General features: G+C 37.7%; 5 protein-coding genes and 1 non-coding gene across 6 annotated transcripts in view; 2 read left to right on the top strand and 4 right to left on the bottom strand.

Moving 5' to 3' along the window:
- The window catches only part of LOC101290749 (receptor-like protein 2-like), a 10,827-nt gene extending 5,750 nt beyond the window's left edge, over positions 1-5,077 (bottom strand). Inside the window, exon 1 of the mRNA XM_004296143.1 lies at positions 4,766-5,077. Within this exon, the coding sequence (XP_004296191.1) occupies positions 4,766-5,077 (312 nt within the window). The remainder of the gene's footprint in view (positions 1-4,765) is intronic.
- A 4,111-nt stretch (positions 5,078-9,188) lies between these two features.
- On the bottom strand, positions 9,189-10,949 carry LOC101304657 (probable polyamine transporter At3g13620-like). Its single transcript, XM_004294944.1, has one exon. The coding sequence runs from the start codon at positions 10,871-10,873 to the stop codon at positions 9,467-9,469; it is 1,407 nt and encodes a 468-aa protein (XP_004294992.1). The 5' UTR covers positions 10,874-10,949; the 3' UTR covers positions 9,189-9,466.
- Positions 10,950-12,041: 1,092 nt separating this feature from the next.
- On the bottom strand, positions 12,042-12,113 carry TRNAG-UCC. The gene has a single exon. It is a non-coding gene; the product is annotated as a tRNA-Gly (tRNA).
- Positions 12,114-12,198: 85 nt separating this feature from the next.
- Positions 12,199-14,640, top strand: LOC101304367. Its single transcript, XM_004294943.1, has 3 exons — positions 12,199-12,421; positions 13,158-13,520; positions 13,718-14,640. The coding sequence occupies exons 1-3, from the start codon at positions 12,262-12,264 to the stop codon at positions 14,419-14,421; spliced, it is 1,227 nt and encodes a 408-aa protein (XP_004294991.1). The 5' UTR covers positions 12,199-12,261; the 3' UTR covers positions 14,422-14,640.
- A 1,559-nt stretch (positions 14,641-16,199) lies between these two features.
- Positions 16,200-18,129, top strand: LOC101315223 (phytoene synthase, chloroplastic-like). The gene is made up of 6 exons (XM_004296142.1): positions 16,200-16,524; positions 16,699-16,749; positions 16,971-17,143; positions 17,246-17,481; positions 17,570-17,762; positions 17,965-18,129. Exons 1-6 carry the CDS (start codon positions 16,200-16,202, stop codon positions 18,127-18,129), a joined length of 1,143 nt encoding a protein of 380 aa, XP_004296190.1.
- A 516-nt stretch (positions 18,130-18,645) lies between these two features.
- Positions 18,646-23,409, bottom strand: LOC101304078 (serine/threonine-protein phosphatase PP2A catalytic subunit-like). The gene is made up of 11 exons (XM_004294942.1): positions 23,159-23,409; positions 22,361-22,417; positions 22,018-22,101; positions 21,613-21,684; positions 21,142-21,213; positions 21,015-21,055; positions 20,486-20,552; positions 19,834-20,025; positions 19,611-19,700; positions 19,415-19,522; positions 18,646-19,224 (listed from the first exon to the last, which is right to left on the bottom strand). The coding sequence occupies exons 1-11, from the start codon at positions 23,243-23,245 to the stop codon at positions 19,159-19,161; spliced, it is 936 nt and encodes a 311-aa protein (XP_004294990.1). The 5' UTR covers positions 23,246-23,409; the 3' UTR covers positions 18,646-19,158.
- Positions 23,410-24,748: the final 1,339 nt, after the last annotated feature.

The following is a 24,748-nucleotide window of genomic DNA, read 5'->3' as shown; positions in this document are numbered from 1 at the left end:
CATTCTCTTTATTCCTCATCCCCACTTTTAGGGTAATGAGATGGGGAAGCTGTTAGACCTAAAAAAAATAGCTTAATATTCCTTAAAATTGAGGAAATCAAGAAAATGAAGAAGCTGTTGGAGATGCTCTACAGCTTTTTCAAAATTTCTCTAAAATATGGAGGTAAAAGCCAAAATCTCTAAAAAAAAAATTATGTTCCAACTCCAATAGCTTCTCTATTTTAGAGATTCCGGCATTTATTACAACAATAAAATATGTTACATCATTATTAATTATAACAAAAAAATTATATATTTTATTGTAACAATAAAATACTTAATAAAATATTCTATATATGTAAACTTCTTGTTGGAGCACGTGAAGAATTTAATTTGAGAGATTGAAGGCTTTGCGGCAAATTTGGGGAAGAAGTGCTTCTTTTTGTTCTCCATCTCCATTTTAGGGAATGAGATGAGGAAACTGTTGATATCGATATCTGTATATATACCTTGTCAAAGTTTATGTTGGTTTCGACATAAACTCTTGTATAACATCGTAAAAGTACACAATGCAATCTTAGTTTTAAAAAAAAAAATTATTAAATAACTCGCACCCTACATATGTCACGAGATTTGAACTCATGACCTCAAAGTTGTTAGTTACCATCTTAACCTACCAAGCCACGGCTCACCGACACGATGCAATCTTAGGAAATTGCTGGGCAAGGGATGGGATGAGACGGGATAGAGCTAATTCCACGGCCCGTCCCGGACATTGAAATCGGGACAGGACCGGTCGGGCCCAGTCCGTGATAAAAAAAGTTTTGTAAGCAAAAGAAAGAGTTGCATAGTTTTTTGTAACGCCCCGTACCTAATTTTACCAATTTACCGGGTTTTCTATTAGTTACTGAAGAATTTAACTGTGCTCGGTAACCTAGCTAGTAAGTTAATACTTGAGTTTATCCTCAAGTTTTTTTCGAAATGTCAAATTCTTTTTTTTAAGGCCCGATGTCGTAGTACGCATCAACGCGAGTTCATCGGTGTTTTCAGATTATTTTACGGAGCTTATTGAAGTTTGGTAAATAGAAATTAATTTTCTGAAATTAGAAAATAATTTATTTAATCTGGCCGTCGGATCAATTAGGGAAGAGAAAGGTTGACTTCGATGAAGACCAAATTGGGGACGTTGACCCGAGTCCCTCTCTCCTCTCTCTCTCGTCCCTATCGCCTGTTCCGTCGTCTCCGCGCCGCTCCGGCGCCGTCCGACCACCCCCGGCGACGAGACCACCACCACAATGTTCATTTCCTCTTCCACTTCAAAACCCATCAATCAAAACACATATGCATCCACCCTTGGAGGAGATCGAAATCGATGAACACAGTGGGTGTTCATCGGAATCCGGCGAACACCAGCAGGGACCGTGACTGCTGTGAGTAGGGTTTCTCTCGTCTTCTCTTCTTCTTCGATTCTATGTCTTTGTTTCCTTGAATCGAGCTCTAATCCTTAAAACTCCTTTTCTATCTTTTCTGGGTTTTTTCACGGCGAGTCTCCGGTGAGGACTTCCGACGTCCCTCGTCTGATCAGCATATTGGAGGACACCTATAAATCGTTATTCTTCCAATTTGTGTAAGTAGTTCCTACTCTTGTCTCGCTTTCAAATTCTCTGGATTTTGGGTTCATATGTGTGGAGGCCGACGCCACCATTGTTGGGGGTAGATCGTATTTGGTTAGTGTCTGAGTTTGGAGTGCGTTTCATTTAGGTTACAGAAGCTAAGGGCTGAGGTGAAACAAAAGGGAAAAGAAGGAAAGGAGGACCTCGCTTGCTGCTGCGTTCGAATTTGGATATACTAAGTATTTATGGCAAGGGAAACGAGACCAAAAAGGAAAGAAAGGAAGAGGTGTTGCTGGGAAGGTTTGGGGTGTAGAGAGCAATTATTGCAAATTTACAGAATCGGTAAAGAAGGTAAGATACTACTGATTTTGGTTGGATTATGATGTTTAGTTTGGAGTTGGAATTTTGGTTAATAATGAGTTTTGTATTTATGTGTGGTTAATTAAATTGGTGATGTTGCGGGTTGGCAGATTTGTAGTTGAGGTGGGAAAAGTAATTATATGAAGGTTGTTTAATCGGAAGTTTGGTTCAAATTGGTGTGGTTAAATGAAAAGAAGACATGTAGTTAGTTTTATCAACCTTTGACTCACGGTTCATAAATTGGTCTAAGATAAGCATTTGGGTGTCCATAGTAATTCGACGAATTATTATGAGACAACCTAATGATAAATATAAGTAACGATTACTTTTTCATCGGTTAAGGTTAGATTGTTAATTGAAGGTTGTAAGTAAAGGATTTATTGTTCACTCTACAATTTAGTTTTTATCAAGGACTTGACCGCGTAAGCTTCGAAGTGAAAGAAAGGGATTGAATCGAAAATTGATCGTTGGGAGAAATTGCCGAGCTCTAGTCTTCGGAGTCTTGGCTTGACAGCTAGTGCAACCGAATTACTGTGAGTGGACATTTTGGTTTTTATTAAATATGCATGCATGACTTTATAAGTTATCGTTATTATTTTTATCGAGCTTATATTATAATTTCGGCTTATTTGATATCGTTGTACTAATTAAGTTTTCGTTAATGATTTATGGATTTTGAGTTGGGTAATTGTTTTGGTATTTGAATTATGATATTCTTTTGATTTCCAGATTTGAGACTACATTAAGGATTTGCGTATTGTCTAATTTTTGAAACATGATAATTACTTGAGTTATTGTATTTCATTGAGCATTTTAACATGTGGGACACGTCATTGAATTTATTTAATTTCTTTGCTTTTTGAATTCTTCGAGTACGGTTGGGAATCGTATTTATGTTTTAGTTATGAGTTCCGGGGAAACTCATATGGATTTATGTTTCTTTCTTTGTGTCATACTTGTCATATAACATATTACTAATGCTAGCATCATGTTTCGCCTTTCGAGGCGATGTGGCTACCACGTTCTGAGTGGAGTCACACAAGCCCTTTCCACCCTAGTGGTGATGTGATGTTGCCGGCGGTATCACGCAAGCCCTGCACCCTCTCCGTTATCATGACGTGAAGGTGCAGGGAGTATGGGAGTACTTTTGCCTGGGAGGCACCCGAGCCTGGGAGGCTCACTTGTATGGCTATATCTGTTCTTATATAATATTGTTGTCTTGACTAGCGGGGCTAGTCCATCTTTTTGATATTTCATTTTATGAAGGTCTTTATGTATCTTTATTGTTATTTTTTACTAGCGGGGCTAGTCCATTATTTTGGTACTTTCTTTTACGAAGGTTATTATTTATCTTTGTCGTTATTTCAACTAACGGGGCTAGTCCGTTTTCTCGGGATTTTCTTTGTGAAGGTTTTATCAACACTTGCATACAGTGGAGTACTTGTTTATCGAAAAGCAGGAAAATATTAAAGTTTGGTTCCTTATTTTACGTTCAGTTACTTGATTATTTTTCGTCCACTCACTACATTTTAAATTATTTTCCCTTGGGCCATTCGGTTTCAAATGCCCAGTTTGCAGGCTAAGTTATTTGAGGTCAAGCGTATATGGAGTCGAGGCATAGTCAGAGGTTGTTTCCGCTTATTCTTTACTCATTGTTTTTCTTCATTATTAGATATGCTCTGATAATCCAGTTAGTAAATTATTAAATGTCTTTGTTGTGGTTGTGGTTGTGGGATTCTTTGAGATTAGTATTTGATATTTTGGGAGATGTGATGAACTTGGGAAGCATGAAGGCCCCAAGAGTACAAGGTTGGAGTATGATTTTATAAGTGTGTTGCAGGTTGGTTTTGATTAGGATGGGTTGTCCATTTTTAAAGGAGGTTATGTCGAAATTTTTGGTAAAATCTCTCTTGAGGTGGACCCTGTAAGGTTTACTTCGGATTTCAGGGTGAAATCCAGGGTGGGTCTTGTCATTTATAGTGTTTTCTACTCTATTAAGTATTTATAACATATTTACAAGTGCAACACGGTGCAATAAGAGAGTTTATACTGCTTACTTTCTCTAAACATGTCATCACTACTAAGGTGCAAGAAGAGAGTTTACAATAATCAACAAATTAAAATATTAAACATCATTGTTATTAAATTGGAGACAGCCTAGTAATTTAAAGAAACAAAGAATTAAGATCAAAACACTTAAATGAATGGCTCAAATCATATCTTAATTAATAAAAAATCAATCATTAAAATAGTCGGGACGAGAGGGGTCTAAATGAGACTTGAATTATTCGTCTCGTGTCCCGTCCCGCCGTTCTTTCGTCCTGTTGTATAAGGACGGAACAGACTTGATGTTTTGAGATTTAAATCTTGTCCCGGCAAATTTCAGGACGGACCCGCGACGGGTTCGCGATCATGGGATTTTATTATATGAGGAGACTACTACGTATCTAAATTAAAGTTATATGGTCTTAACTATTCACATGGTAATTAACTATCATGTAATTTGTATGGAATCTATGGTTTACTCTATTGAACTCACTAATGCATGCATACTAGAAGCAATGCTCGACTGTGCTTAATTCCTTGGGTCTTAGCGTATGTACCGTAAGAAAATAGAATCTTCATCTAGTTTTGTAAACAGCCATTTAAATACAAGGTCAACCGTAAGATATATAGACAGCACATCATTCTCAAGCTCGCTTCAATAATCTAGAAGCGTAGCAGTGATTAAACCACCGGACGACATGATGAGCAATATAGGCCGACGCGGCGGAGCTGAGGATCTTGATGGAGTATCGAAACAAGGGGCACACCTGACGCCTGTGCGGCCAGGGGACAATGTAATCTCCGTGATAAAGGTGCAAGTAGGGCAAGCGAATAATCGTCTGCTCATCTTTATCAATCCCTCGAAAGTGATCAATGTCCTCCATACAAATAGCGCAGGGTGTGTCTCCAACACTGGCTTCCCCCAAACTATCAACCCTCACCATCTCCAACCCCTCGAGGGCTACTTGACGAGTCACATACATTATCCTCATACTAATGGGAAATCCAGGGACGACCAGGAGAATTACCCCACATAATTCTTCGATAATAGCTGCATGCTTATCTTCAGGGACTCGCATGCTCTTAAGATACGCAGCAATGATCTTTCTAAAAGCAGTCCTTTGGGATAGTACCCGGAAATCAGAGACAGGCACTTGAAAACGTACGTCTTTCGGTTACCCAATTCGATTTGCTGTAACAAATGTCCCTGTGGCCTCTCTCGGAATCTAGGGAAAGTAACTGTTTGATGGTAAAGTTTTAATCTGACGGGAACCATGTCGACGTCGAATGGTCAATCCAACACCGACAGCTATGAAGTAGCTTCAAGAGCCGAAAACGTACGTATAGGGGCAGTCCTCAATCTGATCCAAAATCTCTTACCGAATCGAGCATCGCCAGAAAATTGCATTGCGTTTCAATAGTAGAATTGATTTTCCGTGGACATTGTGCAATGCTAACAGTTTGACAGTTGAAATCAATTACATATATACAACAAGCTGAACTCTGAATTTAGGGTTTGAGAGAGAAAGCAAGAAGAGAGGAAAGACGCTCCGAAGCTTAGATCAAGGGCACAACAAACATTTACACAACTAGGCGGGCTGGGTGAAGCCTAGGCGAGTTGGGCCTAAGCGGGCTACGCGGAACTTAGATTTATCCGTCTGTGATAGCCTAATCACCCAACAAATATGTCACGTGCAAGAGACCCATCCCTAAGGGTGTTTCTAGATGTACCCAGCAAATTTCTAAGTAAACCTAGCAACAAACTTTTTACCACGTTTTTCCATTATTACCCTTAAATATCTATAATTTTTCTCTTATTTTATATGAAAATAAAAAGAAATAACTGCAATGTTCTTGAAGTCGAGAACGCCGATGTTGTTCTGCCTATTCTGTTGTCAGTCTTCCTCTCTTTCTCCATATTTTCTCCAGTTTTGTTTCTTTCTGTAATCTTTGAGGTGATGGAGATCATCAAGACAATCAATTTTCAGAGCCAGCAACTCAACTTGAATTGTTTCAGATATATTTGTTTTTTCTTTACAAAGCAGAAGCAAAACAGGAATTAAAGCAATGAAATCGAGCCAGGACCAGTATTCTATGATGAACCAAATATTGTATGAACCCTAGAGAAAGAACACGCTAGAGCAGTAAGGTGTGAGAAAGCTATGATTTCATATATAAACATAATGACGAATACTTCTCACGCTAATCAATCATATAACTTATATATATGGCCAACTTATTTATTGATAAGGGAATAGTTAAATTCAAAAGCTTCCATGCAATATTTGTCAAAGAATCCTTTCCTCCTCCACCAAGTGATCGAATCGAAAAGAGGTGACGCAACGAGAAAATCTGGGGAGGACGGAACGATAAGGGTTTTTTTTTTCCTATTTTTTTCTCTTAATTCATTTAAAATAAGGGACATAATCGGAATGTTAGGAACTAAAAAGATGTTGCTGGGTCTATTTAGTCATTTGTCGGGTACATTTAGCAACACCCTATCCCTAAAAGAGCATTCAAAGAAGAAAGGTCAATATTGCCCCTACGTCTCCGATTCATTTACGTATACGTTTCCGGCCATATCTGCACGTTTCCGAGAACATTTTTCTTGATCTTCAAGACACCGGCTACGTGCGAATACAGCTGGAAATGTCCATATATATGGCCGAGAACGGTCGGAAATGTGCGGATACGTATCTGTAAATAAATCGGATTATGTGAGGCATTTCTAACTTTTGTAGAAAAAAGAAAAGAAAATTAAACTGAATCGGTATGTGTTGGTCGTGTTTTCAGCTTTCTCTCGCCGTTCTCTCTCAATATAGCCGCCTTGATGCTCGACGGCACAAACAATATGTGTCCTCGTGGGTCGGAAGGTAAGCTGAGGCGGGACAAGCGGAGGCCCCGGCATCAGAGAGGTCAGGTCGTAGACAATCTGGCGGAGGATGACTATATGCACTTGCATACTATAATTTCAACTTCGATCACTCAACTCATCTATACTTGCAGACTCTCAACTCACCTTTTCGACATTTCCAATTAACTATGCAGTTGGAAGAGAAAAATATGATCGTGGCGCCCTTTTACACAACCATCCATCGTCCCTCTGCGTTGGGAGATTTCATATTGATTTGATACGTATATGTACAAAGGATATATGTACAGGAGTTGATAATGACAATCCAACATAATATGAAAGCCAGAAACAAAAATATATAATTATAACCAGAAACAAGCATAAGAAGTGGAAAAATGCCATCACTTACTTCTCGAACCTAATCTAACGATAAAACTCCAAACCTAGAGCATTGTTTGCTAGTTGGTGCTTGTTTGAATACATGTTTATTATAGAGATTTCTGATATTATTTCAAATTTTTATAATCATGAGCTTAGGCTTAATGTACCTCCATGTATTTAGTAGTTACATTAATCGAAGCTTAAGGGCAGACGCACCATCTCTTTATTCAAAAAATTATAATTAATAACACAATCCTCTCAACCGAAGAAAGAGTACCAGCTACTAATAGTAAGTACAAAGTTACGATGCTGAAAATACGTTAGTAAATGTTAACAGAGTGATAACAGTCATTCTCATAATCATTAATAAAATATACAGTTTTCTATCAAATCATCGATCATCTACTGTATATCGATCATTCTTTTCTTGTTGAAGAGCTAGCAGGAGAACCCTCGTCAGCTTGGCCTGCGAGTTTCAAGAGTGAAAAGTGAAACTTGGGTTTGGGAGATGGAGTAGTGCTGCTATGCAAGTAAAGTCCGATCTCATCATCCTTGTTGAGATCCAACACCTTCACAAAGTCATGTGTCCACTTTCCGTTGAAAACATAACTTCCCGACGACTTCAAGTACTTGAATATTAACTCATACTCCTTCTGCCGAACCTCATCAAACACAGTAACCTCCAAACCTACTTCACTCCTCATCCTTGCTTTCAAGTCTTCATCAAACTTAGGTAGAATGTAGTTTGTGACCATGTCTTTTGGCAGCAGCAGCCTGCTCAGGTGTCCGAGGTCGCTCGGTGTTAACTTCTTTTTTATGTTGAACTTGGCCGGGTCACTGCGGCGCACCACCGGCCTTTGATGATAATGATGAACTTCATTAGTCCCAACATTAAGCTTAAGAAGGCTGTCGTTGTCATGTTTGGCTACTCGGTTATCCCTTATTTCCTTCAACTGTTCATCATGAGCCGGCAGGGTGGTTGGCCTCACCGGAGAAACCCCCAAAGTAAGTCCGAGAAAGCTCTCATTGTCATTATTTTTGGTTACCAAGTCACTTCTTTTCTTCAGCTCTATGATATTCTGTTGATGATCAGTCAGTACTATTTTTCGACGTTTGGGATGATTGTTAGGTGCTGCTGACTCTTCCTCCGCCAGTTCTTTTCCTTTTCTCTTCTTTGTAGTGGAGGGTGGTGGCTGCCACCAAGATTGATGCAAAGTGAAAGTAGAAGCTGCAATGCAAAGTAGTCGGTGGTGTTCCAATGGATCCATACTACTACTAAAACTAGCAATTGATGACCAAGATTCACCTGTTAACTTGTCGATGAGATTGAGGGTTTTCAAGGGTGCTTCCATCATTCTTGAAAACAGACTGCTACTTGCTGCCGGAATGAGAGAGATATATATGGATGGCTTTGTGAATGATGATTGAAATAAAACTGAATGAAATTGAAGAGCAGGGAATGTCTACTTATAATTAAAGACCTTCAGCATTTCAGGTTGTGATAGGAAAATTTTTAACTTTTCAACTTGGGAGAAATCCGCTCCTTTCCCTAGTTTCAATTGGTAATATTGATTTTCAGTTTGGTAAGTTCATTCTCTGCTTTCCTAGTTTCAGATGGTAAGTATTCTCAAAAAAATAGTTTTAGGTAAGTTCGTTCTGTCTTTTCCTAGTTTCAGAAGTAGTATCAATTGGTAGTGTGTAGAAGCTTTAGTTTTCATGATTTCATCTAACTTTTCAAATTGTACCTGGTATAGCAATAATAAGAAGTGGTCTGCGATTTTAAATCCGAATCCTTTTTAAATTGAACTTCACATGTATAATTTTGTGATCTGCAGTTCCAGCTGGTATAGTTAGAGCATCTTGTTTGTACTTCCAAGTTCCAACATTTAATTTGACTGTGGAAGCTGTCAGATTTAAACATACAGCATCTAGTTCTGAACAAAGTTCGCTTCTATGGAACAACAATCCGAATAGTAAAATCACCAAGGTGAATTACAAAGGGTGAATTGATATATGTAGCAACTAAGATCCAAGAGACAGCTAAAACTGAGGCCACCTAAAAACTGTTTCTTGCTTCTGTATTACATGTTATACCAGGAGAACTATCCAATCATCCACAATTCTTGATCTGAAAGCCTTTCGAAATTCTGACTAAAACATAAGAACAATCCTTCTAACTTAAACATAAGAACAATCCTTCTACAACTCCACATTAACCACACAACTTCTCTTGTCATTCTTCTTCAATATCTTCAATTTCATCAGTACTGAACTTGAACAACTTCTTTGACTTGCAATATTTCATTAAAAAGAACCACCCAACTCCACACACGCTCATTATAGCACTAACCAAATACACTGTCTTGGTAGCAATAGCCATCACAAAAATCAAAAACCCGGATGGAATCAAACACATGATCACCAAACCTGGCAGCTTCATGGGAACTCGAAAAGGCCTCTTCAATGTTGGCATCTTCCTCCTCAACCAAATGAAAGACGCAAACTCCAATAACATCCCCAAACTATACAAGAAATTTGCAGATGAAATTATATCCGTAAAGTTCATGTAGGAAACTCCAAGTGTGATCATGGTGGAGATCAAAATCCCAACCCATGGGGTATCGAACCTCTTGTGTCGAACCCCAAAAAACGTAGGCAAGAATCCTATATCTGCCATACCAAGAACTTGGTAAGCACTACTGCTTAGTTGAGCTTCAAAAAGACCAATCCCAGACAACACAGCACCAACTTCAATCCAATACTTCAACCACTTCCCTGCAATGATCTCAGCAGCCTCAGCATGAAACCCTGATTCCCATCTGTTCTGATCAACATCCACAGCTCCAATCACAGCAAAAAGAGGGAACAAATACGCCAAGCAAGTGAATATCACAGCCACAAAAAGAGCCTTGGGGAAAGTCTTCTGAGGCTTTTCTACTTCTCCTGCCAAAGTACTCACATTATCCCAGAAGTTCAAGTTCCAAAATAGAGTGTTGAAGAACAAGTTCCAATCTTTCTTCACACCCTTCTGCCCCAAACTCAACCACCTATGTGGCTTAATCTTCGGTAAGGCAATCAAAGACATCAATATAAAAGGGGAAAGCGAAACAGCAGCAAGAACCACAGCAGCATATCCCACAATGGCCAAGCCAGTAAAGTTGAGAAAAGCTAGGAACAGAGTTGAAAGACAGACAGAGAGGTACCTAGGCCAGCCTGACTCAAGAGCAGGGAATATCTTCTCCATGTAATCAATGCAGAGAACAGGGAAGGCTGCAATATTGATGACGCCGCTGAGGAACTTCCATGTCCCCATAATGGATCCCCAGAAAGGCCCAAAGGCCCTGTCGGCCCATATGACAAAGCCGCCGTTGCCGGGGAAGGTGGTGGAGAGTTCAGCGGTGATGAGAGCCTCAGGGACACTCCAGATGAAAGGGAAGATGAGGAAGCCGAGAATGGCGAGAAGGGGACCGGCGGCTTGGACGGCAGGTTCTTCTCCGTAAGGGCCGCCGGCGACTTCGAAGTAGATGAGGAAAATTAGAGGGATGAGAGTGAGCTTCTTTGCGGTTGGAGTGGCGGGCGTGGTGGTGGTGGTGGTGGTGGTGATTGGGAGGTCTGGTGGTGGCTTTGGAGGAGATTCCATGTTGGGTTTGTTTTGGTGTTTGAGTTTGAGTTTGAGTTTCGATTTTCACATGAAAGGTTGGAGATCGGGTTGAAACAGAGTTGTAGGGAGTGAGGTTTGGTTTGGTTTTCGTTACAAACTGAAACTAGTGGCACGCATTTGGTCCGCGCCAGATAATCTGGAGAAGAATTTGCATTCCGATATAACTATATAAACAAGTGTGATTGGTCCAAATTCAAAAGCAGACAGCTTCCTTTTGGTATTTTACAGGAAGACAGTGGCCAATTTGCTATATATTATGAGAGAAAATTCCATGTATTATTGGGGCGGTCAAATTAAGATTGCAATGAATCATTTCAATGTGGGTGACCGCTTTGAGATTGATTTAGGGTTTTGGATTTTGCAATGAGGGTTGCTTCACAATTGTTTTAATTCATGGTGAAGCAATCACGCCTAAATATTCAACACATTGCTACAATGACTCCAAAGAATTATTGATGAAGGGCAATCAATGATGGGGTGTAAAATTTAAAATTTAATGTCTAAATCCTAACTTCTTGTGTTTATATATACTTGAGAACTATTTGTGAGTGGATAGTTGAGGCAGTCTATATGTCTTATTGAGATATTTTGTTCTCTCTATCCTCCTGCACATGAAATGCATGATTAAAACCTCAAGCCTTAGTGCCTGACCACCCAAATTATATTAAAAAAGAATTATAGAATGTAACATCGACCGAAAGATATTGTCTGGTTTGAGTGTACTGATTTTGTTCTTCAGGTTTCATCCAAAAACAGTTCTCAATGTAAGGAGCAAACTTTGCACATAAACACAACAACTTGTCTCCATCAAGTGATGCGGGACGTGACTATCTCAACACTTTCACATGCATTTCATTATGCGTAATGATTTTTAACATAACGGTAATGGTTATGTTTCCATTGCAAAAGCGACAACACTCATAGATAGTCTTCACAAAACTAAAGAGCTAAAATAAAAAAAATGCGTTTGCCGTAATGGTTATGTTTCCATATCACCAAGATTTATATCAAAGGTTACTCTTCCCTTACCATCAACTGCATCACCAAAAGTCTCAGAATTCGTTGCTCACTCCAACTTTGATAGTGAAGAAACCTACAATAGACTTTGTTCTAGCAACAAAGTGCAAACCAATGTAAATAAAAAAAATGCGTCTGCCGGGAGTCGAACCCGGGTCTATTGCTTGGAAGGCAATTATCCTAACCGTTGGACTACAGACGCTTCGATAATGTACTGTCTCGTGAAGCTAAAGATGACACTTTGTGACTTGTATATCAGCTTTGATTACCCTTTTGATGATGAGAATCTGCGACGTACAACTCTCTTTCATTGTTGCGTGTCTCACTCAGCTTTCTCTGAAACTGCAACTATGGATTCCATTTCTTTAAGGCATGCAATCTCTGCAACACATCACACCGATCTCAGGAGAACACGACTAAACCCAGAAAAGCCTTTCCAGACTAAAAGGTTTCACCTTCACAAACCAACTGCCCGTTTCCAAATCCATTCCAAACTCTCTGACTTCCAAGGTACACATATTCACTTGGGTTTCATTCCTTTAATACAAAGAAAGCTTCTTTATTTGGATTGTTTACTTCTTTGATGATGAACTAGTTGAAAGGTTTATATATTTCATGATCATCATATTGCACAGGCTTGTATCTATATGTATACATGTGTACTATACATGCACATACAATTCCAGTTCTCAAAAGTAAAATTAATGTAATACAAATAAAAGAAAGCCTGTGTCACAATGGTGTATTGGAATTCATTCAATTGGATTTGAGTTTGGTTCTTCATGTATGTGGTCATGAATCATGATTCTGTACAACTATCATTTTCTTTCTTTTATGTCATTTGCTTGTATGTACTGTGTATATATATAATATATGTGTCTGCACTCTGCAGTAAAGGTTTGATCTTTGAGACTTGTGAGCCTAACGTGCCAGTTTAATCTTGAAAGTTATCATCTTCTGTTAAACACGGTGTTTTGTGTGTACACAGTACAAGTTTGATGTTTTGAGAGCCTAAGCTATTGCCTGTCAAATTCTTAAAGTGAAGTTAAAGTTATTACCTTCTGTAAATAACTAAATATGTACTTTTGTTTCAATACATGAATGTGTATATGGCCGATGTCGTTGTAACTTCTTCACCATTGTGTCTGGTTCACTACATCCGTTAATAGAGTTCTATACTTCTATGTGTTTCTGCATTGGATTGCATTGATTGGCTCCAATTAAGCTGAGAGATTTCATTTTTCAGACTATGCAAAGCCTTCACGCCTATTGCAAGCCGCAGAGGTGAATGTTTGCACAGATACCTCGGTGGAAAGAAGCTTCTTATCATTAAGAGATTATGAATCTGAGGCTTTATATAAGGTCAAGCTAGGTACTAGTAATGCTTATGGTTCAAGTCTCTCTGACATTACTGCTGGAATCCTCCTGTGCGTGATAGACAAAAATGGTAACTCCATACTACAGAGGATACCCTCAAATTTGAGACCAGATGATTCTACAGAGGTAGAGGATGAGATAATTCAGTTTCAAAGAGGTTCTGTTGATGAGTTCACCTTTAAGGGACCTAAACTTGAAAAAATTGAAGCTCTTTGGATCAGTCTTGAATCAGGTTAGTCCTCACCAGTAGCATAGGCCACTGAATATGCCTGTATTGTTTTTTTTTTTTTTTTTTTTGCAGTTGCATATAAAGAGTTTGTTTTATGATCTGTCTAGGTTACAATGAGACTACTCTTGTGAGCTTGTAAATTTCATTTTGCCGATGTTGACCAAGTCTCTAACAGTTGTTTATAAACTCTCTAAGGTCAGGCCAATGGAGGTTAGGCAGTGTGAAGTTGACTGTTATATATGGGAATATTTCTTTCGAGGAATCAGATGGAGAGAGACCTCAGTATATTGGTTTCGATTACAATTTCCAAGTTGAGGACATCTTGCTTGGAGAGGGAAGTGACAGGTCCATGGTGGAACTTAGACCTTGCCTTGCCACTAAGTTGTCTGGGGTTGACCCCTTCACCATGTTGACTCAAAGCCTCCCTGAATCAATTCTATCCGTGAGCTGTGGTATATCAAATGAGGAAACCATGAGAGAATACGCGGACTTGAAGTTCTCTTTGCTACTTTACGATGCCATTCTGGTCTTATTTGGTACATCAGTTGCATCCTTTTTGCTTGGGGAAAATGCTGGTTCTGCGTTTTTGACAGGTGGGATTGGGGGCTTCTTGTATCTTCTTCTACTGCAAAGATCAGTTGATGGATTACCTGCTCCGGAATCAATTTCTATGGACAGAAAAAGCACAAATCAAATGTTTGGAGGAACAAAGGGGCCAATATTTGGCCTGGCATTGGCTTTTGGTTTTGCTTTGTTTATAGTGAATTATAGCTCTGGGGATGTCCCAATGGTTTTCACACCAAAAGAAGTCTTGGCTGGGATGGTGGGATTTCTTGCATGTAAAGTTGCTGTGGTTTTGGCGGCAATTAAACCCATGACAATAGACTTGAACATAAAAGAGTGATGTAACATCTCTGTAATCTGCAATGGAGACAAATCAGCTGTATATATTAGGAATGAAAAACTGCAGCAACACTTCTATTGTTACCTACAAGTTACAACATTATCAAAGATCACAGAACCACAAAGTTGCAATCTAAAGTTGCTGGAGAGGTACAGATGACTATGTATAGTTTATGCTTTGCCGTATATTAATATAAATATAAATATGCAGATTTCGATGATTGAGAATTTCATAACAAAAAATGAAAAGTAATGTTTCTTGCAATAAAGGAAGTCAAATAATGTAGTGTAGGCATGATTTCCATGATAACATAAGATAATACAGATGCACATGCATGGAAGATGTGTTTCATCAATCAGAGATTGCATGAGTATTATATTGTTGCCATGTTACTCTTTTAGGCATACCATGGTGCCTCTATGCATCAACTTCCATACTTTAATTTGATCTGGTTCTGTCTATGATTCCCAATATCCCGGACATCTCTAGATCCGCACATGATATTTTCATGTGCTAATGCTTTGATTGTTGGAGATATTTGACTCCCAGAAAGCCAGTTTAGTTTGTTTATGTTAGGGTTCCAAACATCATTCTCTCATTATAAACATGTCACTAGTTGTTAAGTAATGGCTCCCCAATCTTCTTCCTTCCACCGACCACTGGATATATTATCTGTATATTTATCTTTAGGTAAGTTTACTTCTGTAATTTTTTTTTGTTTGTTTCTTATCAAAAACAAAATGTGAAACCTTGTTTGAATGGCCATGGTTGTCCTCATCTCTGTATCTAGTTGAAAACTTAATGATCTGTTTGCTTATCAAGAAAATAGAAATCAGGTCTCAGAATATCAGATTTGATCTTGCCAAATGATAAGTTAAAATGGTGTTATCAATCACATCACTAGAAGCAGCAGTTCTACCACTTATCATCTATAATTGACCAAAACATAATGAATTTACTACTTAGTCAAATTTGTTACCAGTAAGGTATATTTACTATATTATACATGTTCAAAAGTGAATTAAATTATATAGTACTTCCCAGGCTAGCTTTAGCATCCCTTTCTTACTACATGACACTAGTATGATCTGCTCACCATTGTTTTTCTCTCATGTTTTTTATACATCCTGTCCTGGAATCTTTCTTTTCTTACATAGTTAATTCCTATTGGATCCAACCTCAATCCTAATTATAACTAGAGGACAAAACATCAAAATGGAACCAAAGTTTAAAGGGGGCATTTTGGCTGAGAAAGATTCTAGTATTAGATCACAGTACAGGACAGCTTTTGTAAACAATGTTGTTATGATTCTTTTCTAATAAATAAGCTAAAGACAACACACACCCACTTTGTAAAACTCGTCATTGCCTCACACCCAACTAAGTTCATTGTATTCAAGTTTTAAGGTAACAGACTGTATAATCAATCTACCATATTAACCTAAATTTTAATTCAATTATAGAGGTAAAATTCACATCATTAGCATTGGAAGAGATGAGTAAAAAAAAAAAAAAAAAAAAAAGGTAGTTTCACTTGTGGGCCATATCTTCATTGCATTCAGCATTGTATATCCAAATAGTTGCTACAGTAAGATAACCACATGAGAGAGAGAGAGAGAGAGAGAGAGAGAGAGTGTGTGTGTGTGTGTGTGTGTGTGAGAGAGAGAGAGAGAGAGGTGTAATGTTCATATATATATATATATATATATAAGGGAGTCCTTCCCTGTTTCTATCATAGTTGCCAGACCTTTAGAAAGAAGTGCTAGAGAAATTGCCAAATGAGTTCAACATTTTCACTTGCACCAAAGCCTTACATTAGAGAGAGCAATGGAAATCTCCTGCCCCCAAAATCTATGCTCACAACAATAAGAGCTGAAGTGATTACAGCTCCCAAGCAAAGAAACACACGTAGTTTTCCTGAACTATCAATACAAGGCATTCCTGTTGCTGATTTGCATGTACAAGAAATTGTTCAGAGGCAATCCAAGAGCATAGCCAAGGTAGGTACTAGCCGAAAGTCACAGTTTGATCCAAGCTTTCTTGAAGAAGCATATCAAAGGTGCAGGAACATTTGTGCAGAATACGCCAAGACCTTCTATTTAGGTCCAATTTCATTCCCTTCCCTGCTTTGCCTGTTTCTTTTTCCATCAAATTTCCTAATATCATTACTTTAACATGCATATTCGATGATTTTGGCTTTCCAAACTTTTGCTTTCTAAGTTGGTAGCGTTTGCATGGTATTCAATGATTCATGTCTGAATGATTCTATTGATGCAGGTACTTTGCTAATGACAGAGGAGCGTCAAAAGGCAATATGGGCAATCTATGGTAAGGACCTTACCTCTGAGTTCATATATAATGGAAAAAATGCTTTCTTGGCAGACTGTTGATCTGGAATATTGATCAGGTGGATTCTAGTTTAATATGTGGTAGATTGACAGTTGGGCGAGAAAACATTGTCTTAGTTTAGTCTTGTTGCCACTAGAAGTCACTCTTTCTAAGTTCAGTTTTGGTCATTTCTGAATTGCTCTATTGAAAATGAAATGCAGTTTGGTGTAGAAGAACAGATGAACTGGTTGATGGCCCCAATTCTGGGCACATGAACTCGGAAGTTCTTGATAGCTGGGAAGAGAGACTAGAAGACATTTTCGAAGGACGGCCTTATGACATGCTTGATGCTGCATTGACTCATACTGTTCTCAGCTTCCCCTTAGACATAAAGGTGCTTATGATTTGATTGCTATTTTTAATTTCATGAAATGATTGCTTACAAATTTGAAGTAGTCATTTTGATCTAATAAAATATCGTTTTCTTTGACTAAAGCCTTTTAGAGACATGATCGAGGGTATGCGAATGGACACAAGAAAATGCCGATATCAGAATTTTCAAGAGCTTTATCTCTACTGCTACTATGTAGCTGGAACTGTTGGCCTAATGAGCGTTCCTGTAATGGGAATTGCACCTGATTCTCTGAATTCTACTCAAAGTACATATGATGCTGCACTCTACTTGGGTATAGGGAATCAACTCACAAACATACTTAGAGATGTTGGAGAGGAGTAAGTTTCTTGAATATGATCTTGGTCAGTTTTTTGATTCCTCACATCACCTAGTTCCTCATTTGTGTTCTCTGTTACTCTATTCTAGTGCTGCAAGAGGTAGAGTTTATCTTCCTCAAGATGAGCTTGCACAGTTTGGGTTATGCGACAACGATGTTTTTGCAAGAAAGGTCACTGATCAATGGAGAAAGTTCATGAAAGAACAGATTTCTAGAGCCAGATTCTATTTCAACCTGGCAGAAGAAGGTGCTTCTCAACTTGACAAAGATAGCCGTTGGCCGGTATGTAGCATCTTTTGTAGATAAACAATCACTCAACATTCACGTCACCAACTAGATCATTCCAAATACTTGAAAACAATCATTTTCCATAGATAAACAAGAAAGATAATCAACTTCCATAGGCCACTAGGCAGATAAAGACATGTTTTGTATTTACTTCTCTGCATTCGTCATGGTTTCTAATAATCAGCATCTTTTGCAGGTATGGTCATCCTTGCTGATATACCGAAACATCTTGGACGCAATTGAGGAAAATGACTACGATAACTTGACAAAGAGAGCATATGTAGGGAGAGCTAAGAAACTTCTCATGTTGCCTATGGCTTACACAAAATCTCTTCATACACCTAGTTTGATCTCTCAGTAGTATTAGCCGTGTATATTGTGTATTCATTTTTGTTAAATAAAGTCTATAACGTGTGAAAGTATTTTGCATGTGCTCGTGGCTTTGAATCTGTACCCAGATAAACTAGGAAAACTCCAATATCCACATCGCCATCAAATTTACAAGCCCAATTTAACCTCAAAAGACCCCAGGTGCCAACTGACAAACTCATTGCAGTAATTGGGTCTTTTTACAACAAACATTTCTATACCAGGTGTCCTTGGAGATCCTCCCTCAAACTCAACTTTGGAAAGGTATCCGAGAAATAGGCCAAGCAACCCAAGTGTTTTCTGCAGACGTAATTCGACAATTGAGGGAAAAGTAGAAGTACTTTATACTTTTCTAGACTAATGGCAATACCATTACAGATCCAAAAACTCTTTAAGACCAGAACCAGGGAAGCGATTAGGGGAGGATCTGGAGACCCTCCAGGATCAACAATCAAATTTTCATATGATCTAGTAGCCCTGAACATACTACAGAAAACAAGCAACCATCTTCGTAGAAAGGGGATAAAGAACACTGATATAGAATATGGTTCCAAGGAGAAAATAAAAGGGGAAAGATGCTACTCAACTGAACTATGAAGTAATCAAAATAAAATGAACCTATTGGATAACATGTAGCATTCATTCGTACCCAGGGGAAAATTATAAAAGCACCCATTATATGAAGTGAGCTCATTGTTCCTCTACAGACCCCCAAAAAGACATCCTAATACAGAAAAAATAAGTAGAAAAAGGAAAGGAATGAAAAATCAGAAACAGAAGATGCCACATTGTTTGCTGGAAATGATACATATGCTGCAACAGTGTCGCCACCCTCTGCTACTTCCTTTTGCTGAAACTTGAACACAATTCAAGGAAGCCTCACCTTCCAATCTTACAAGTTTATCTCCAATTGACCACCACTGTTGTGAAGTTATAGTCTTAAATTAGTAGAACCTTCAACACATAAACCTTCTAACAGGAGGCAGCAGCAGGTAATTCAGCAACTGATTTCATGATCCAATTATAGGAAATAATCAGGTGTTCTTCGGGTAACGTCTGGCTCTCCCCTCCTTGGAGCTGGCTCAAACTGTAAAACAAGAAAACAAAGTTTCAAATTCATTCCATACATTTTGGGCATACAAGCAAAAAATACAACATATGAACTGCATGATCATGGAATAGTTTGTCACACGTACTTACACTTTAAGGTCAGCATGGGGTAGGGTGGGGTAGGAGAAACTAGAAAGAAGAGGTTATGAGAAAGAAGAGGAACCAACCTGAATGAATGTGTGACCTTTGCAGTCATCGACTTCCAGGATGGATGCCATATTTCCACAGCGATAGCAGTAGTTGGGTGCACTGAATATGGTGACAACTTTTTGTTCCTGCCACATTAAAAACAAATAAGCACACGTTTTACCTCCCAAAAATAAACCATTTGCCAACACACAAACAAGGAAGGTCAATACTCACATGACCCCAGTTGTAACCTTCCATGACCAGCTGGTGTGCTCTAGCAATCAACTTTAAGTTATTGGTATGATTGAACTGCTCAGATATGTCCTGTTGAATTAATACAAGGAAGCAGATGAAAATTTTGTTGGAACTTTAATGACCTGGCCAATTTAATTTAGACCCAATACCCCAGCCAAAAAAAAAAAATCAAAGAAAGATATTGAATACATAAACAAAGTACCTGGCCAAAAGTATATCCAGCACCTCTGGGAGAGATTCCCCAGCCACAGCGATCATCCGGGTCAGACCAAAGAAGATCACACATGGGACCTTCATGAGGAACCTCTTGAACACGGTCAAAATTACGTATGTTATCTAGAGTCTCAATCGATGGAGACAGTCCACCATGCAAGCAGAAGATTTCAGATTCAACCTTCAAAAACAAAATAAGAGAATATTCAGTATATGGGAAAAGAATCATAGTGCTACACCAGCACCAGAGTCTATCAACTACGATTTACATGGCAAATGTCACCTATGACCCAACAGAGTTGCCAAAATGATAGGTGAAACTCTAGCTGTAAAGCAATCCTACTAAGTATGATTTCAAATTTAGCATCATATTGCTGTCCACCTATTCTGCTAGAACAAACAAATAGACAAAGTTTCAACATGGCAATACAGTAGTAGGGCCTACTCAACCAGAAATAATTGTGTAGCAACATAATAGATAAAATAAGAAAGCAACCAAAAATTTTAAATTTCTGCATCTTCAACCGAAACAATTACAATTTCATGGCTGTCTGGAGTACTAACTTGAACATACAAATCAGAGTAGCCACTAACCTACATTAACTATTTAAGCAAAAATAAAAATACTGTACTATACTAACCAAGGCTGTCAACGGAAAATAGTCAAATAAATCTGTGAAGGTCTTCCAAACATTGGCATTCCCATACCTGCAAATAGAAACAAAATATGAATTAGTTTTGCAGACTTGAAAAATATGATAAAACCAGTTGATCAGACAGGGAAGTATGAATCAATATATAATACGTAGGTGACTGGATCAACCAGACATCATCCCACTCAAAAACAAAAAAAATTATCATGAGCAACAACTACTACTATTCTATCTTCTCAGACTTGATTGATTTAATACACTCCATGAACATCATCTTAAAGAGTTGTACATATTTAAGAATCATTTCCCAATGACTTTCACATTTAAACAAAAGGGCACATTACATGTATATTCTATATAATGTTCAAACAGAACCTACACAAATGGAGAGTAGAGTTCTTGGTTTAAGTCGCATATCACACGAACTTGTCTATTGAAAAGATAAATACATAAAATGCCAAACAAACATCATAGTTATAAAAAAAAATGACAACGCAAGAGATGCTAAGAAACTCACTTCCGTAAGCACTCGTCATAAAAACCATAAACTTGAGTAATCTGCAATGGGAAAACATTAGAGTGTTATCAATGAAAACCTGAGAAAACAATAACAGCCTATCATATTAGAGAGAGAAAAAATTCACCTGACGACTTTCATGATTCCCTCTAAGGATAGTTATACGTTGAGAGTAACGAACCTTCAAGGCCACCAAAAGCTGATTTAACAGATAAAGGAGTCAGGAGCAATACTAGACATGGGGACGCAAAAAGGAAAGATGAGGCAGCCTTGAAAATGGGAAACTTCCTTCATAACAAAATTAATTTTCCTAAGGGCAACACAATGTAAACCAGTCTAATTATCTAGATAGTATTCCTAAATTTCTAGCCTCTTCTTAGGTCAACTGGTGCACAACATAGCTCAGACTCAACATGTATCCAGCTTTCTATAGTAAAATTATTACAGTAACAAACCCCGCAACTATTTTAACCAGACAACTCTTGTCTCAGATTCCAAAAAGCTTGTATGTAATGAAAACAAGAAAAGGGGAACCCCAAATAATTAACTAAACCAAAATGGAAGATAAAAATCAGATACTAAAAAAACTCATACTTACTGTTACGGTTTCGACAGAGTAATAGCCACGATCCACATAATCTCCCATAAACAAATAATTGGTATCTGGACACTACAAACAAAATTGCAACAACAAGAACTATTATTTTCGTAAAATGTGAAATACTGAATATCAGAAATCAGAGAAATACAAATTAACATCAAAATTACAAGATCAATCAGATAAGGAAACACACGAGACCATTAGGCTTCTTGGACATTTTTAAAGTTGATCGAAGATACTAAAGTAAACTAGTACAGTAATCATCCTTAAATAAAAAAAAAGTCCTTTCTAATTCATAAAATTACATTCCCATTACATCTCTTCATAAAGTTCTGTGCCTATTATCACTCTCCCTTAGACCAAACATACGTAGAACTACACAGCTCAAATGCGAAAAGATACCTTTCCTCCAATACGGAAAAGCTCGGCAAGATCATGAAATTGTCCGTGAATATCACCACAAATAGTCACTGGGCTTTTCACAGGCTGCAACACATGAAAACCAAAAAGATTAATTACATATTACGTGTATATCTAGCAAAATATATATGAAAACCAAACACTCATAGACACGGGAAAAAAAATCATATGCACACTTTCCAGCTATACTTGAGTTTCTGATTTAAGCAACTGAAAGCACTAGTTAACAATCTCAATGCATAAGTGTACAATCTGTTTCAAGATCTTGAGGAAGTGAACATCGTTATGTAAAGAAACGTAATCTGAATAAACCAAAAAAGCTAACCTGAACATTGCTTTCTTCCATCAATATCTCCTTAGCCTTCTCACAGAGCCCCCTTACCTATTGAGCAAACAAATACGTTGACAATAGATTAGACGAATGAAGGATGAAAACAAATATGACTAAAATAAAATAACCAGGAAACTACACAAAATATATATATATAATTAAACTAATATCAAACTCATACAATGAGAGAGAGATAGTTATCCACTAGTATCACAAACACTGCAGCAACATCAAATATGAAAACTCAAGATATACCATCTCACATATCTGGTATTATTATCCCTCAATCAACCCAGCAGCTAATGCAAATGTGTAAAATAAGATACATTTTCCTCCTATTTTGCGATACCGCCTAGCACAGATGAATCGAACTAGTCACGACACAAGGGAATTCGCTCATAGTTACCAAACAAATTGATCCACACAATAAAGACACAATCAAAAGCGAAAACCGCAATCCAAAAAAGCCTTTTTTTACTCATCACAACAATCTCAAGATGCAAACTTTTATTTCCCAATAGATCTAACCCCACATTTCCCACAAAGAACCCAATCTCAACACTAAACCTTCACGCATTTCGAGAAATCCCCAATCCGAAAACAACCAAAACCACCACAGATCTGATTCACAAACCCACAACTCCAAGAAATCAACAACCCCAGACCTAGATCGGTCCCCAGTAATCCCTAATCGAGCTCAATTCAGAGATCGGTTTCTCCACAAAGAACCTAACAAAACCAGAATCGGATCCAGAAAACGAAGAAATCGAAGGAGAAAACGGGCGAAGGTACCTCTTGTTCGGACAAAGGCTTGCACTGCATGAGCTGAGCAATCTGCTCGTCGAGGTTGCCATGGGAGTTGGAAGGGACCGAATCCATGTTCTCGTCGTCTTTTCCCCCCAAAACGACACCGTCTAACTGGATCGGAGAGAAAGCCCTAATTCTGGAGAGATCCAGAAAACCCTAGATTTCTTGCTCTTCCCTCTTTTCTTCTTCTTCTTCTTTTTTTTGCTTCTTCGAAAAATAGAGAGAGAAAAAAGGGGGAGGGACGGTGGTGGTGGAGAAACCAAGAGGCTTTTCTTTTTTACTTGTTTTGAATTTTTCGGTTTTTTTCTTTTTTTTATTTTCTTTTTCATTTTCGGGTTTTGGGAAAACGATAAAAGGGAAATGTGGGTGGCTTACGCGCGTTGGAGAGGGTTTTGGACCAATCTGTGGGCTTCGCGGGTTTTGATTGGGCGGGACGGGACACTGGGTTTCGAAAGCGCGTCAGGGACGACAGGTGTATGTGTTTCTTTTTTCAATTTCTTCTTATTTAATCTTAATAATTCATTTGAATTTGATCTCAGATAGATATTTACCTTGCATACATACAAAGAGCATATAAAAACAAACAATAAGCATATGGTAGAACATTATTAAAGTGTGCCTATATTTATAGAGAGAGTAGTTATGATGAGGACAGTTACGTTAAGAATTAGTTAAGGATTTTTTTGTTTTACAAAATAGGAGATATATATTAGATATAGAGAAATTTGTCTGAATGATATACGAATTTTTGCTGCTTATAAATTTGGTATATCAAATTTTAAAAATATCAGATTTGTATCTTATTTTCCATCCCGATCTCATATTGGTATATATAGTTACTAAGATGACTAATTTACCCTCAGACCCAAAAAAAATGACCAAATATTAAGATGAGTAATTTACTCTCAAATTTATAAAGGCTAACCCAAATCATCAAATTCCAAAACCTCTTCAAATATTTCTGGAATATGAAAACAAATTAAAAAAAACTAAAAAAAAAGAGAACTTAAGGGTAAATTAGACATCTTAATGGCTATATATACCAATCTTAGATCAAGATGGAAACATGAGATACCGTTTTGATATTTTCAAAACTTGATATACCAAAGTTTATAAATAGCAAAAGTTCATATACCATTTAGACGAATTTCTCTTAGATATATGAGTAGATATATCACATTTTGACCGTCTAGTTTGTAAATATATATGAGTAGATTATCTCTACAAATTTTCATCCAACTTGAAAATCATTAAGGCATTTATAAATGTGATTTACCAATTATAAACTTAAACGGGTCATGTTTGATAAATTTGAATCATTCATTTATTTGATTTAGTTAGATTCCTTATATAGACCAATTTGGCCGAAAATTTGTTTAAGTGCTCTACTTATATAGACCTAAAAACTAAACTGTTGAGATGTAAAAATGTTATTGAAAAGTTGGTGTAATAAACCATTAATGGAAAAATCTTCAACTCCTCCCTATTTATAGATATTTCATAGATTAAAGACTAAGCGATTGTCCGTAATTTTGATAACCACAACATGCAATAACCACAACGTCAATCCACAAT

This window comes from Fragaria vesca, linkage group LG3 (genome assembly GCF_000184155.1).
Source record: "Fragaria vesca subsp. vesca linkage group LG3, FraVesHawaii_1.0, whole genome shotgun sequence".
NCBI lineage: Eukaryota > Viridiplantae > Streptophyta > Magnoliopsida > Rosales > Rosaceae > Fragaria > Fragaria vesca.
This window is presented reverse-complemented; position numbering and strand designations above follow the sequence as displayed.

Coding starts and splice junctions, on each gene's coding strand:
- LOC101304078 (XM_004294942.1), bottom strand. CDS start 23,245: ATGGATTCGGTCCCTTCCAACTCCCATGGCAACCTCGACGAGCAGATT. Junction 22,102..22,360: donor TGGAAGAAAGCAATGTTCAG/GTTAGCTTTTTT, acceptor CATGTGTTGCAG/CCTGTGAAAAGCCCAGTGAC. Junction 19,225..19,414: donor AAGGTCACACATTCATTCAG/GTTGGTTCCTCT, acceptor CTTGTTTTACAG/TTTGAGCCAGCTCCAAGGAG.
- LOC101304657 (XM_004294944.1), bottom strand. CDS start 10,873: ATGGAATCTCCTCCAAAGCCACCACCAGACCTCCCAATCACCACCACC.
- LOC101304367 (XM_004294943.1), top strand. CDS start 12,262: ATGGATTCCATTTCTTTAAGGCATGCAATCTCTGCAACACATCACACC. Junction 12,422..13,157: donor CAAACTCTCTGACTTCCAAG/GTACACATATTC, acceptor TTCATTTTTCAG/ACTATGCAAAGCCTTCACGC. Junction 13,521..13,717: donor TTGGATCAGTCTTGAATCAG/GTTAGTCCTCAC, acceptor CTCTAAGGTCAG/GCCAATGGAGGTTAGGCAGT.
- LOC101315223 (XM_004296142.1), top strand. CDS start 16,200: ATGAGTTCAACATTTTCACTTGCACCAAAGCCTTACATTAGAGAGAGC. Junction 16,525..16,698: donor CGCCAAGACCTTCTATTTAG/GTCCAATTTCAT, acceptor CTATTGATGCAG/GTACTTTGCTAATGACAGAG. Junction 17,144..17,245: donor GCTTCCCCTTAGACATAAAG/GTGCTTATGATT, acceptor CTTTGACTAAAG/CCTTTTAGAGACATGATCGA.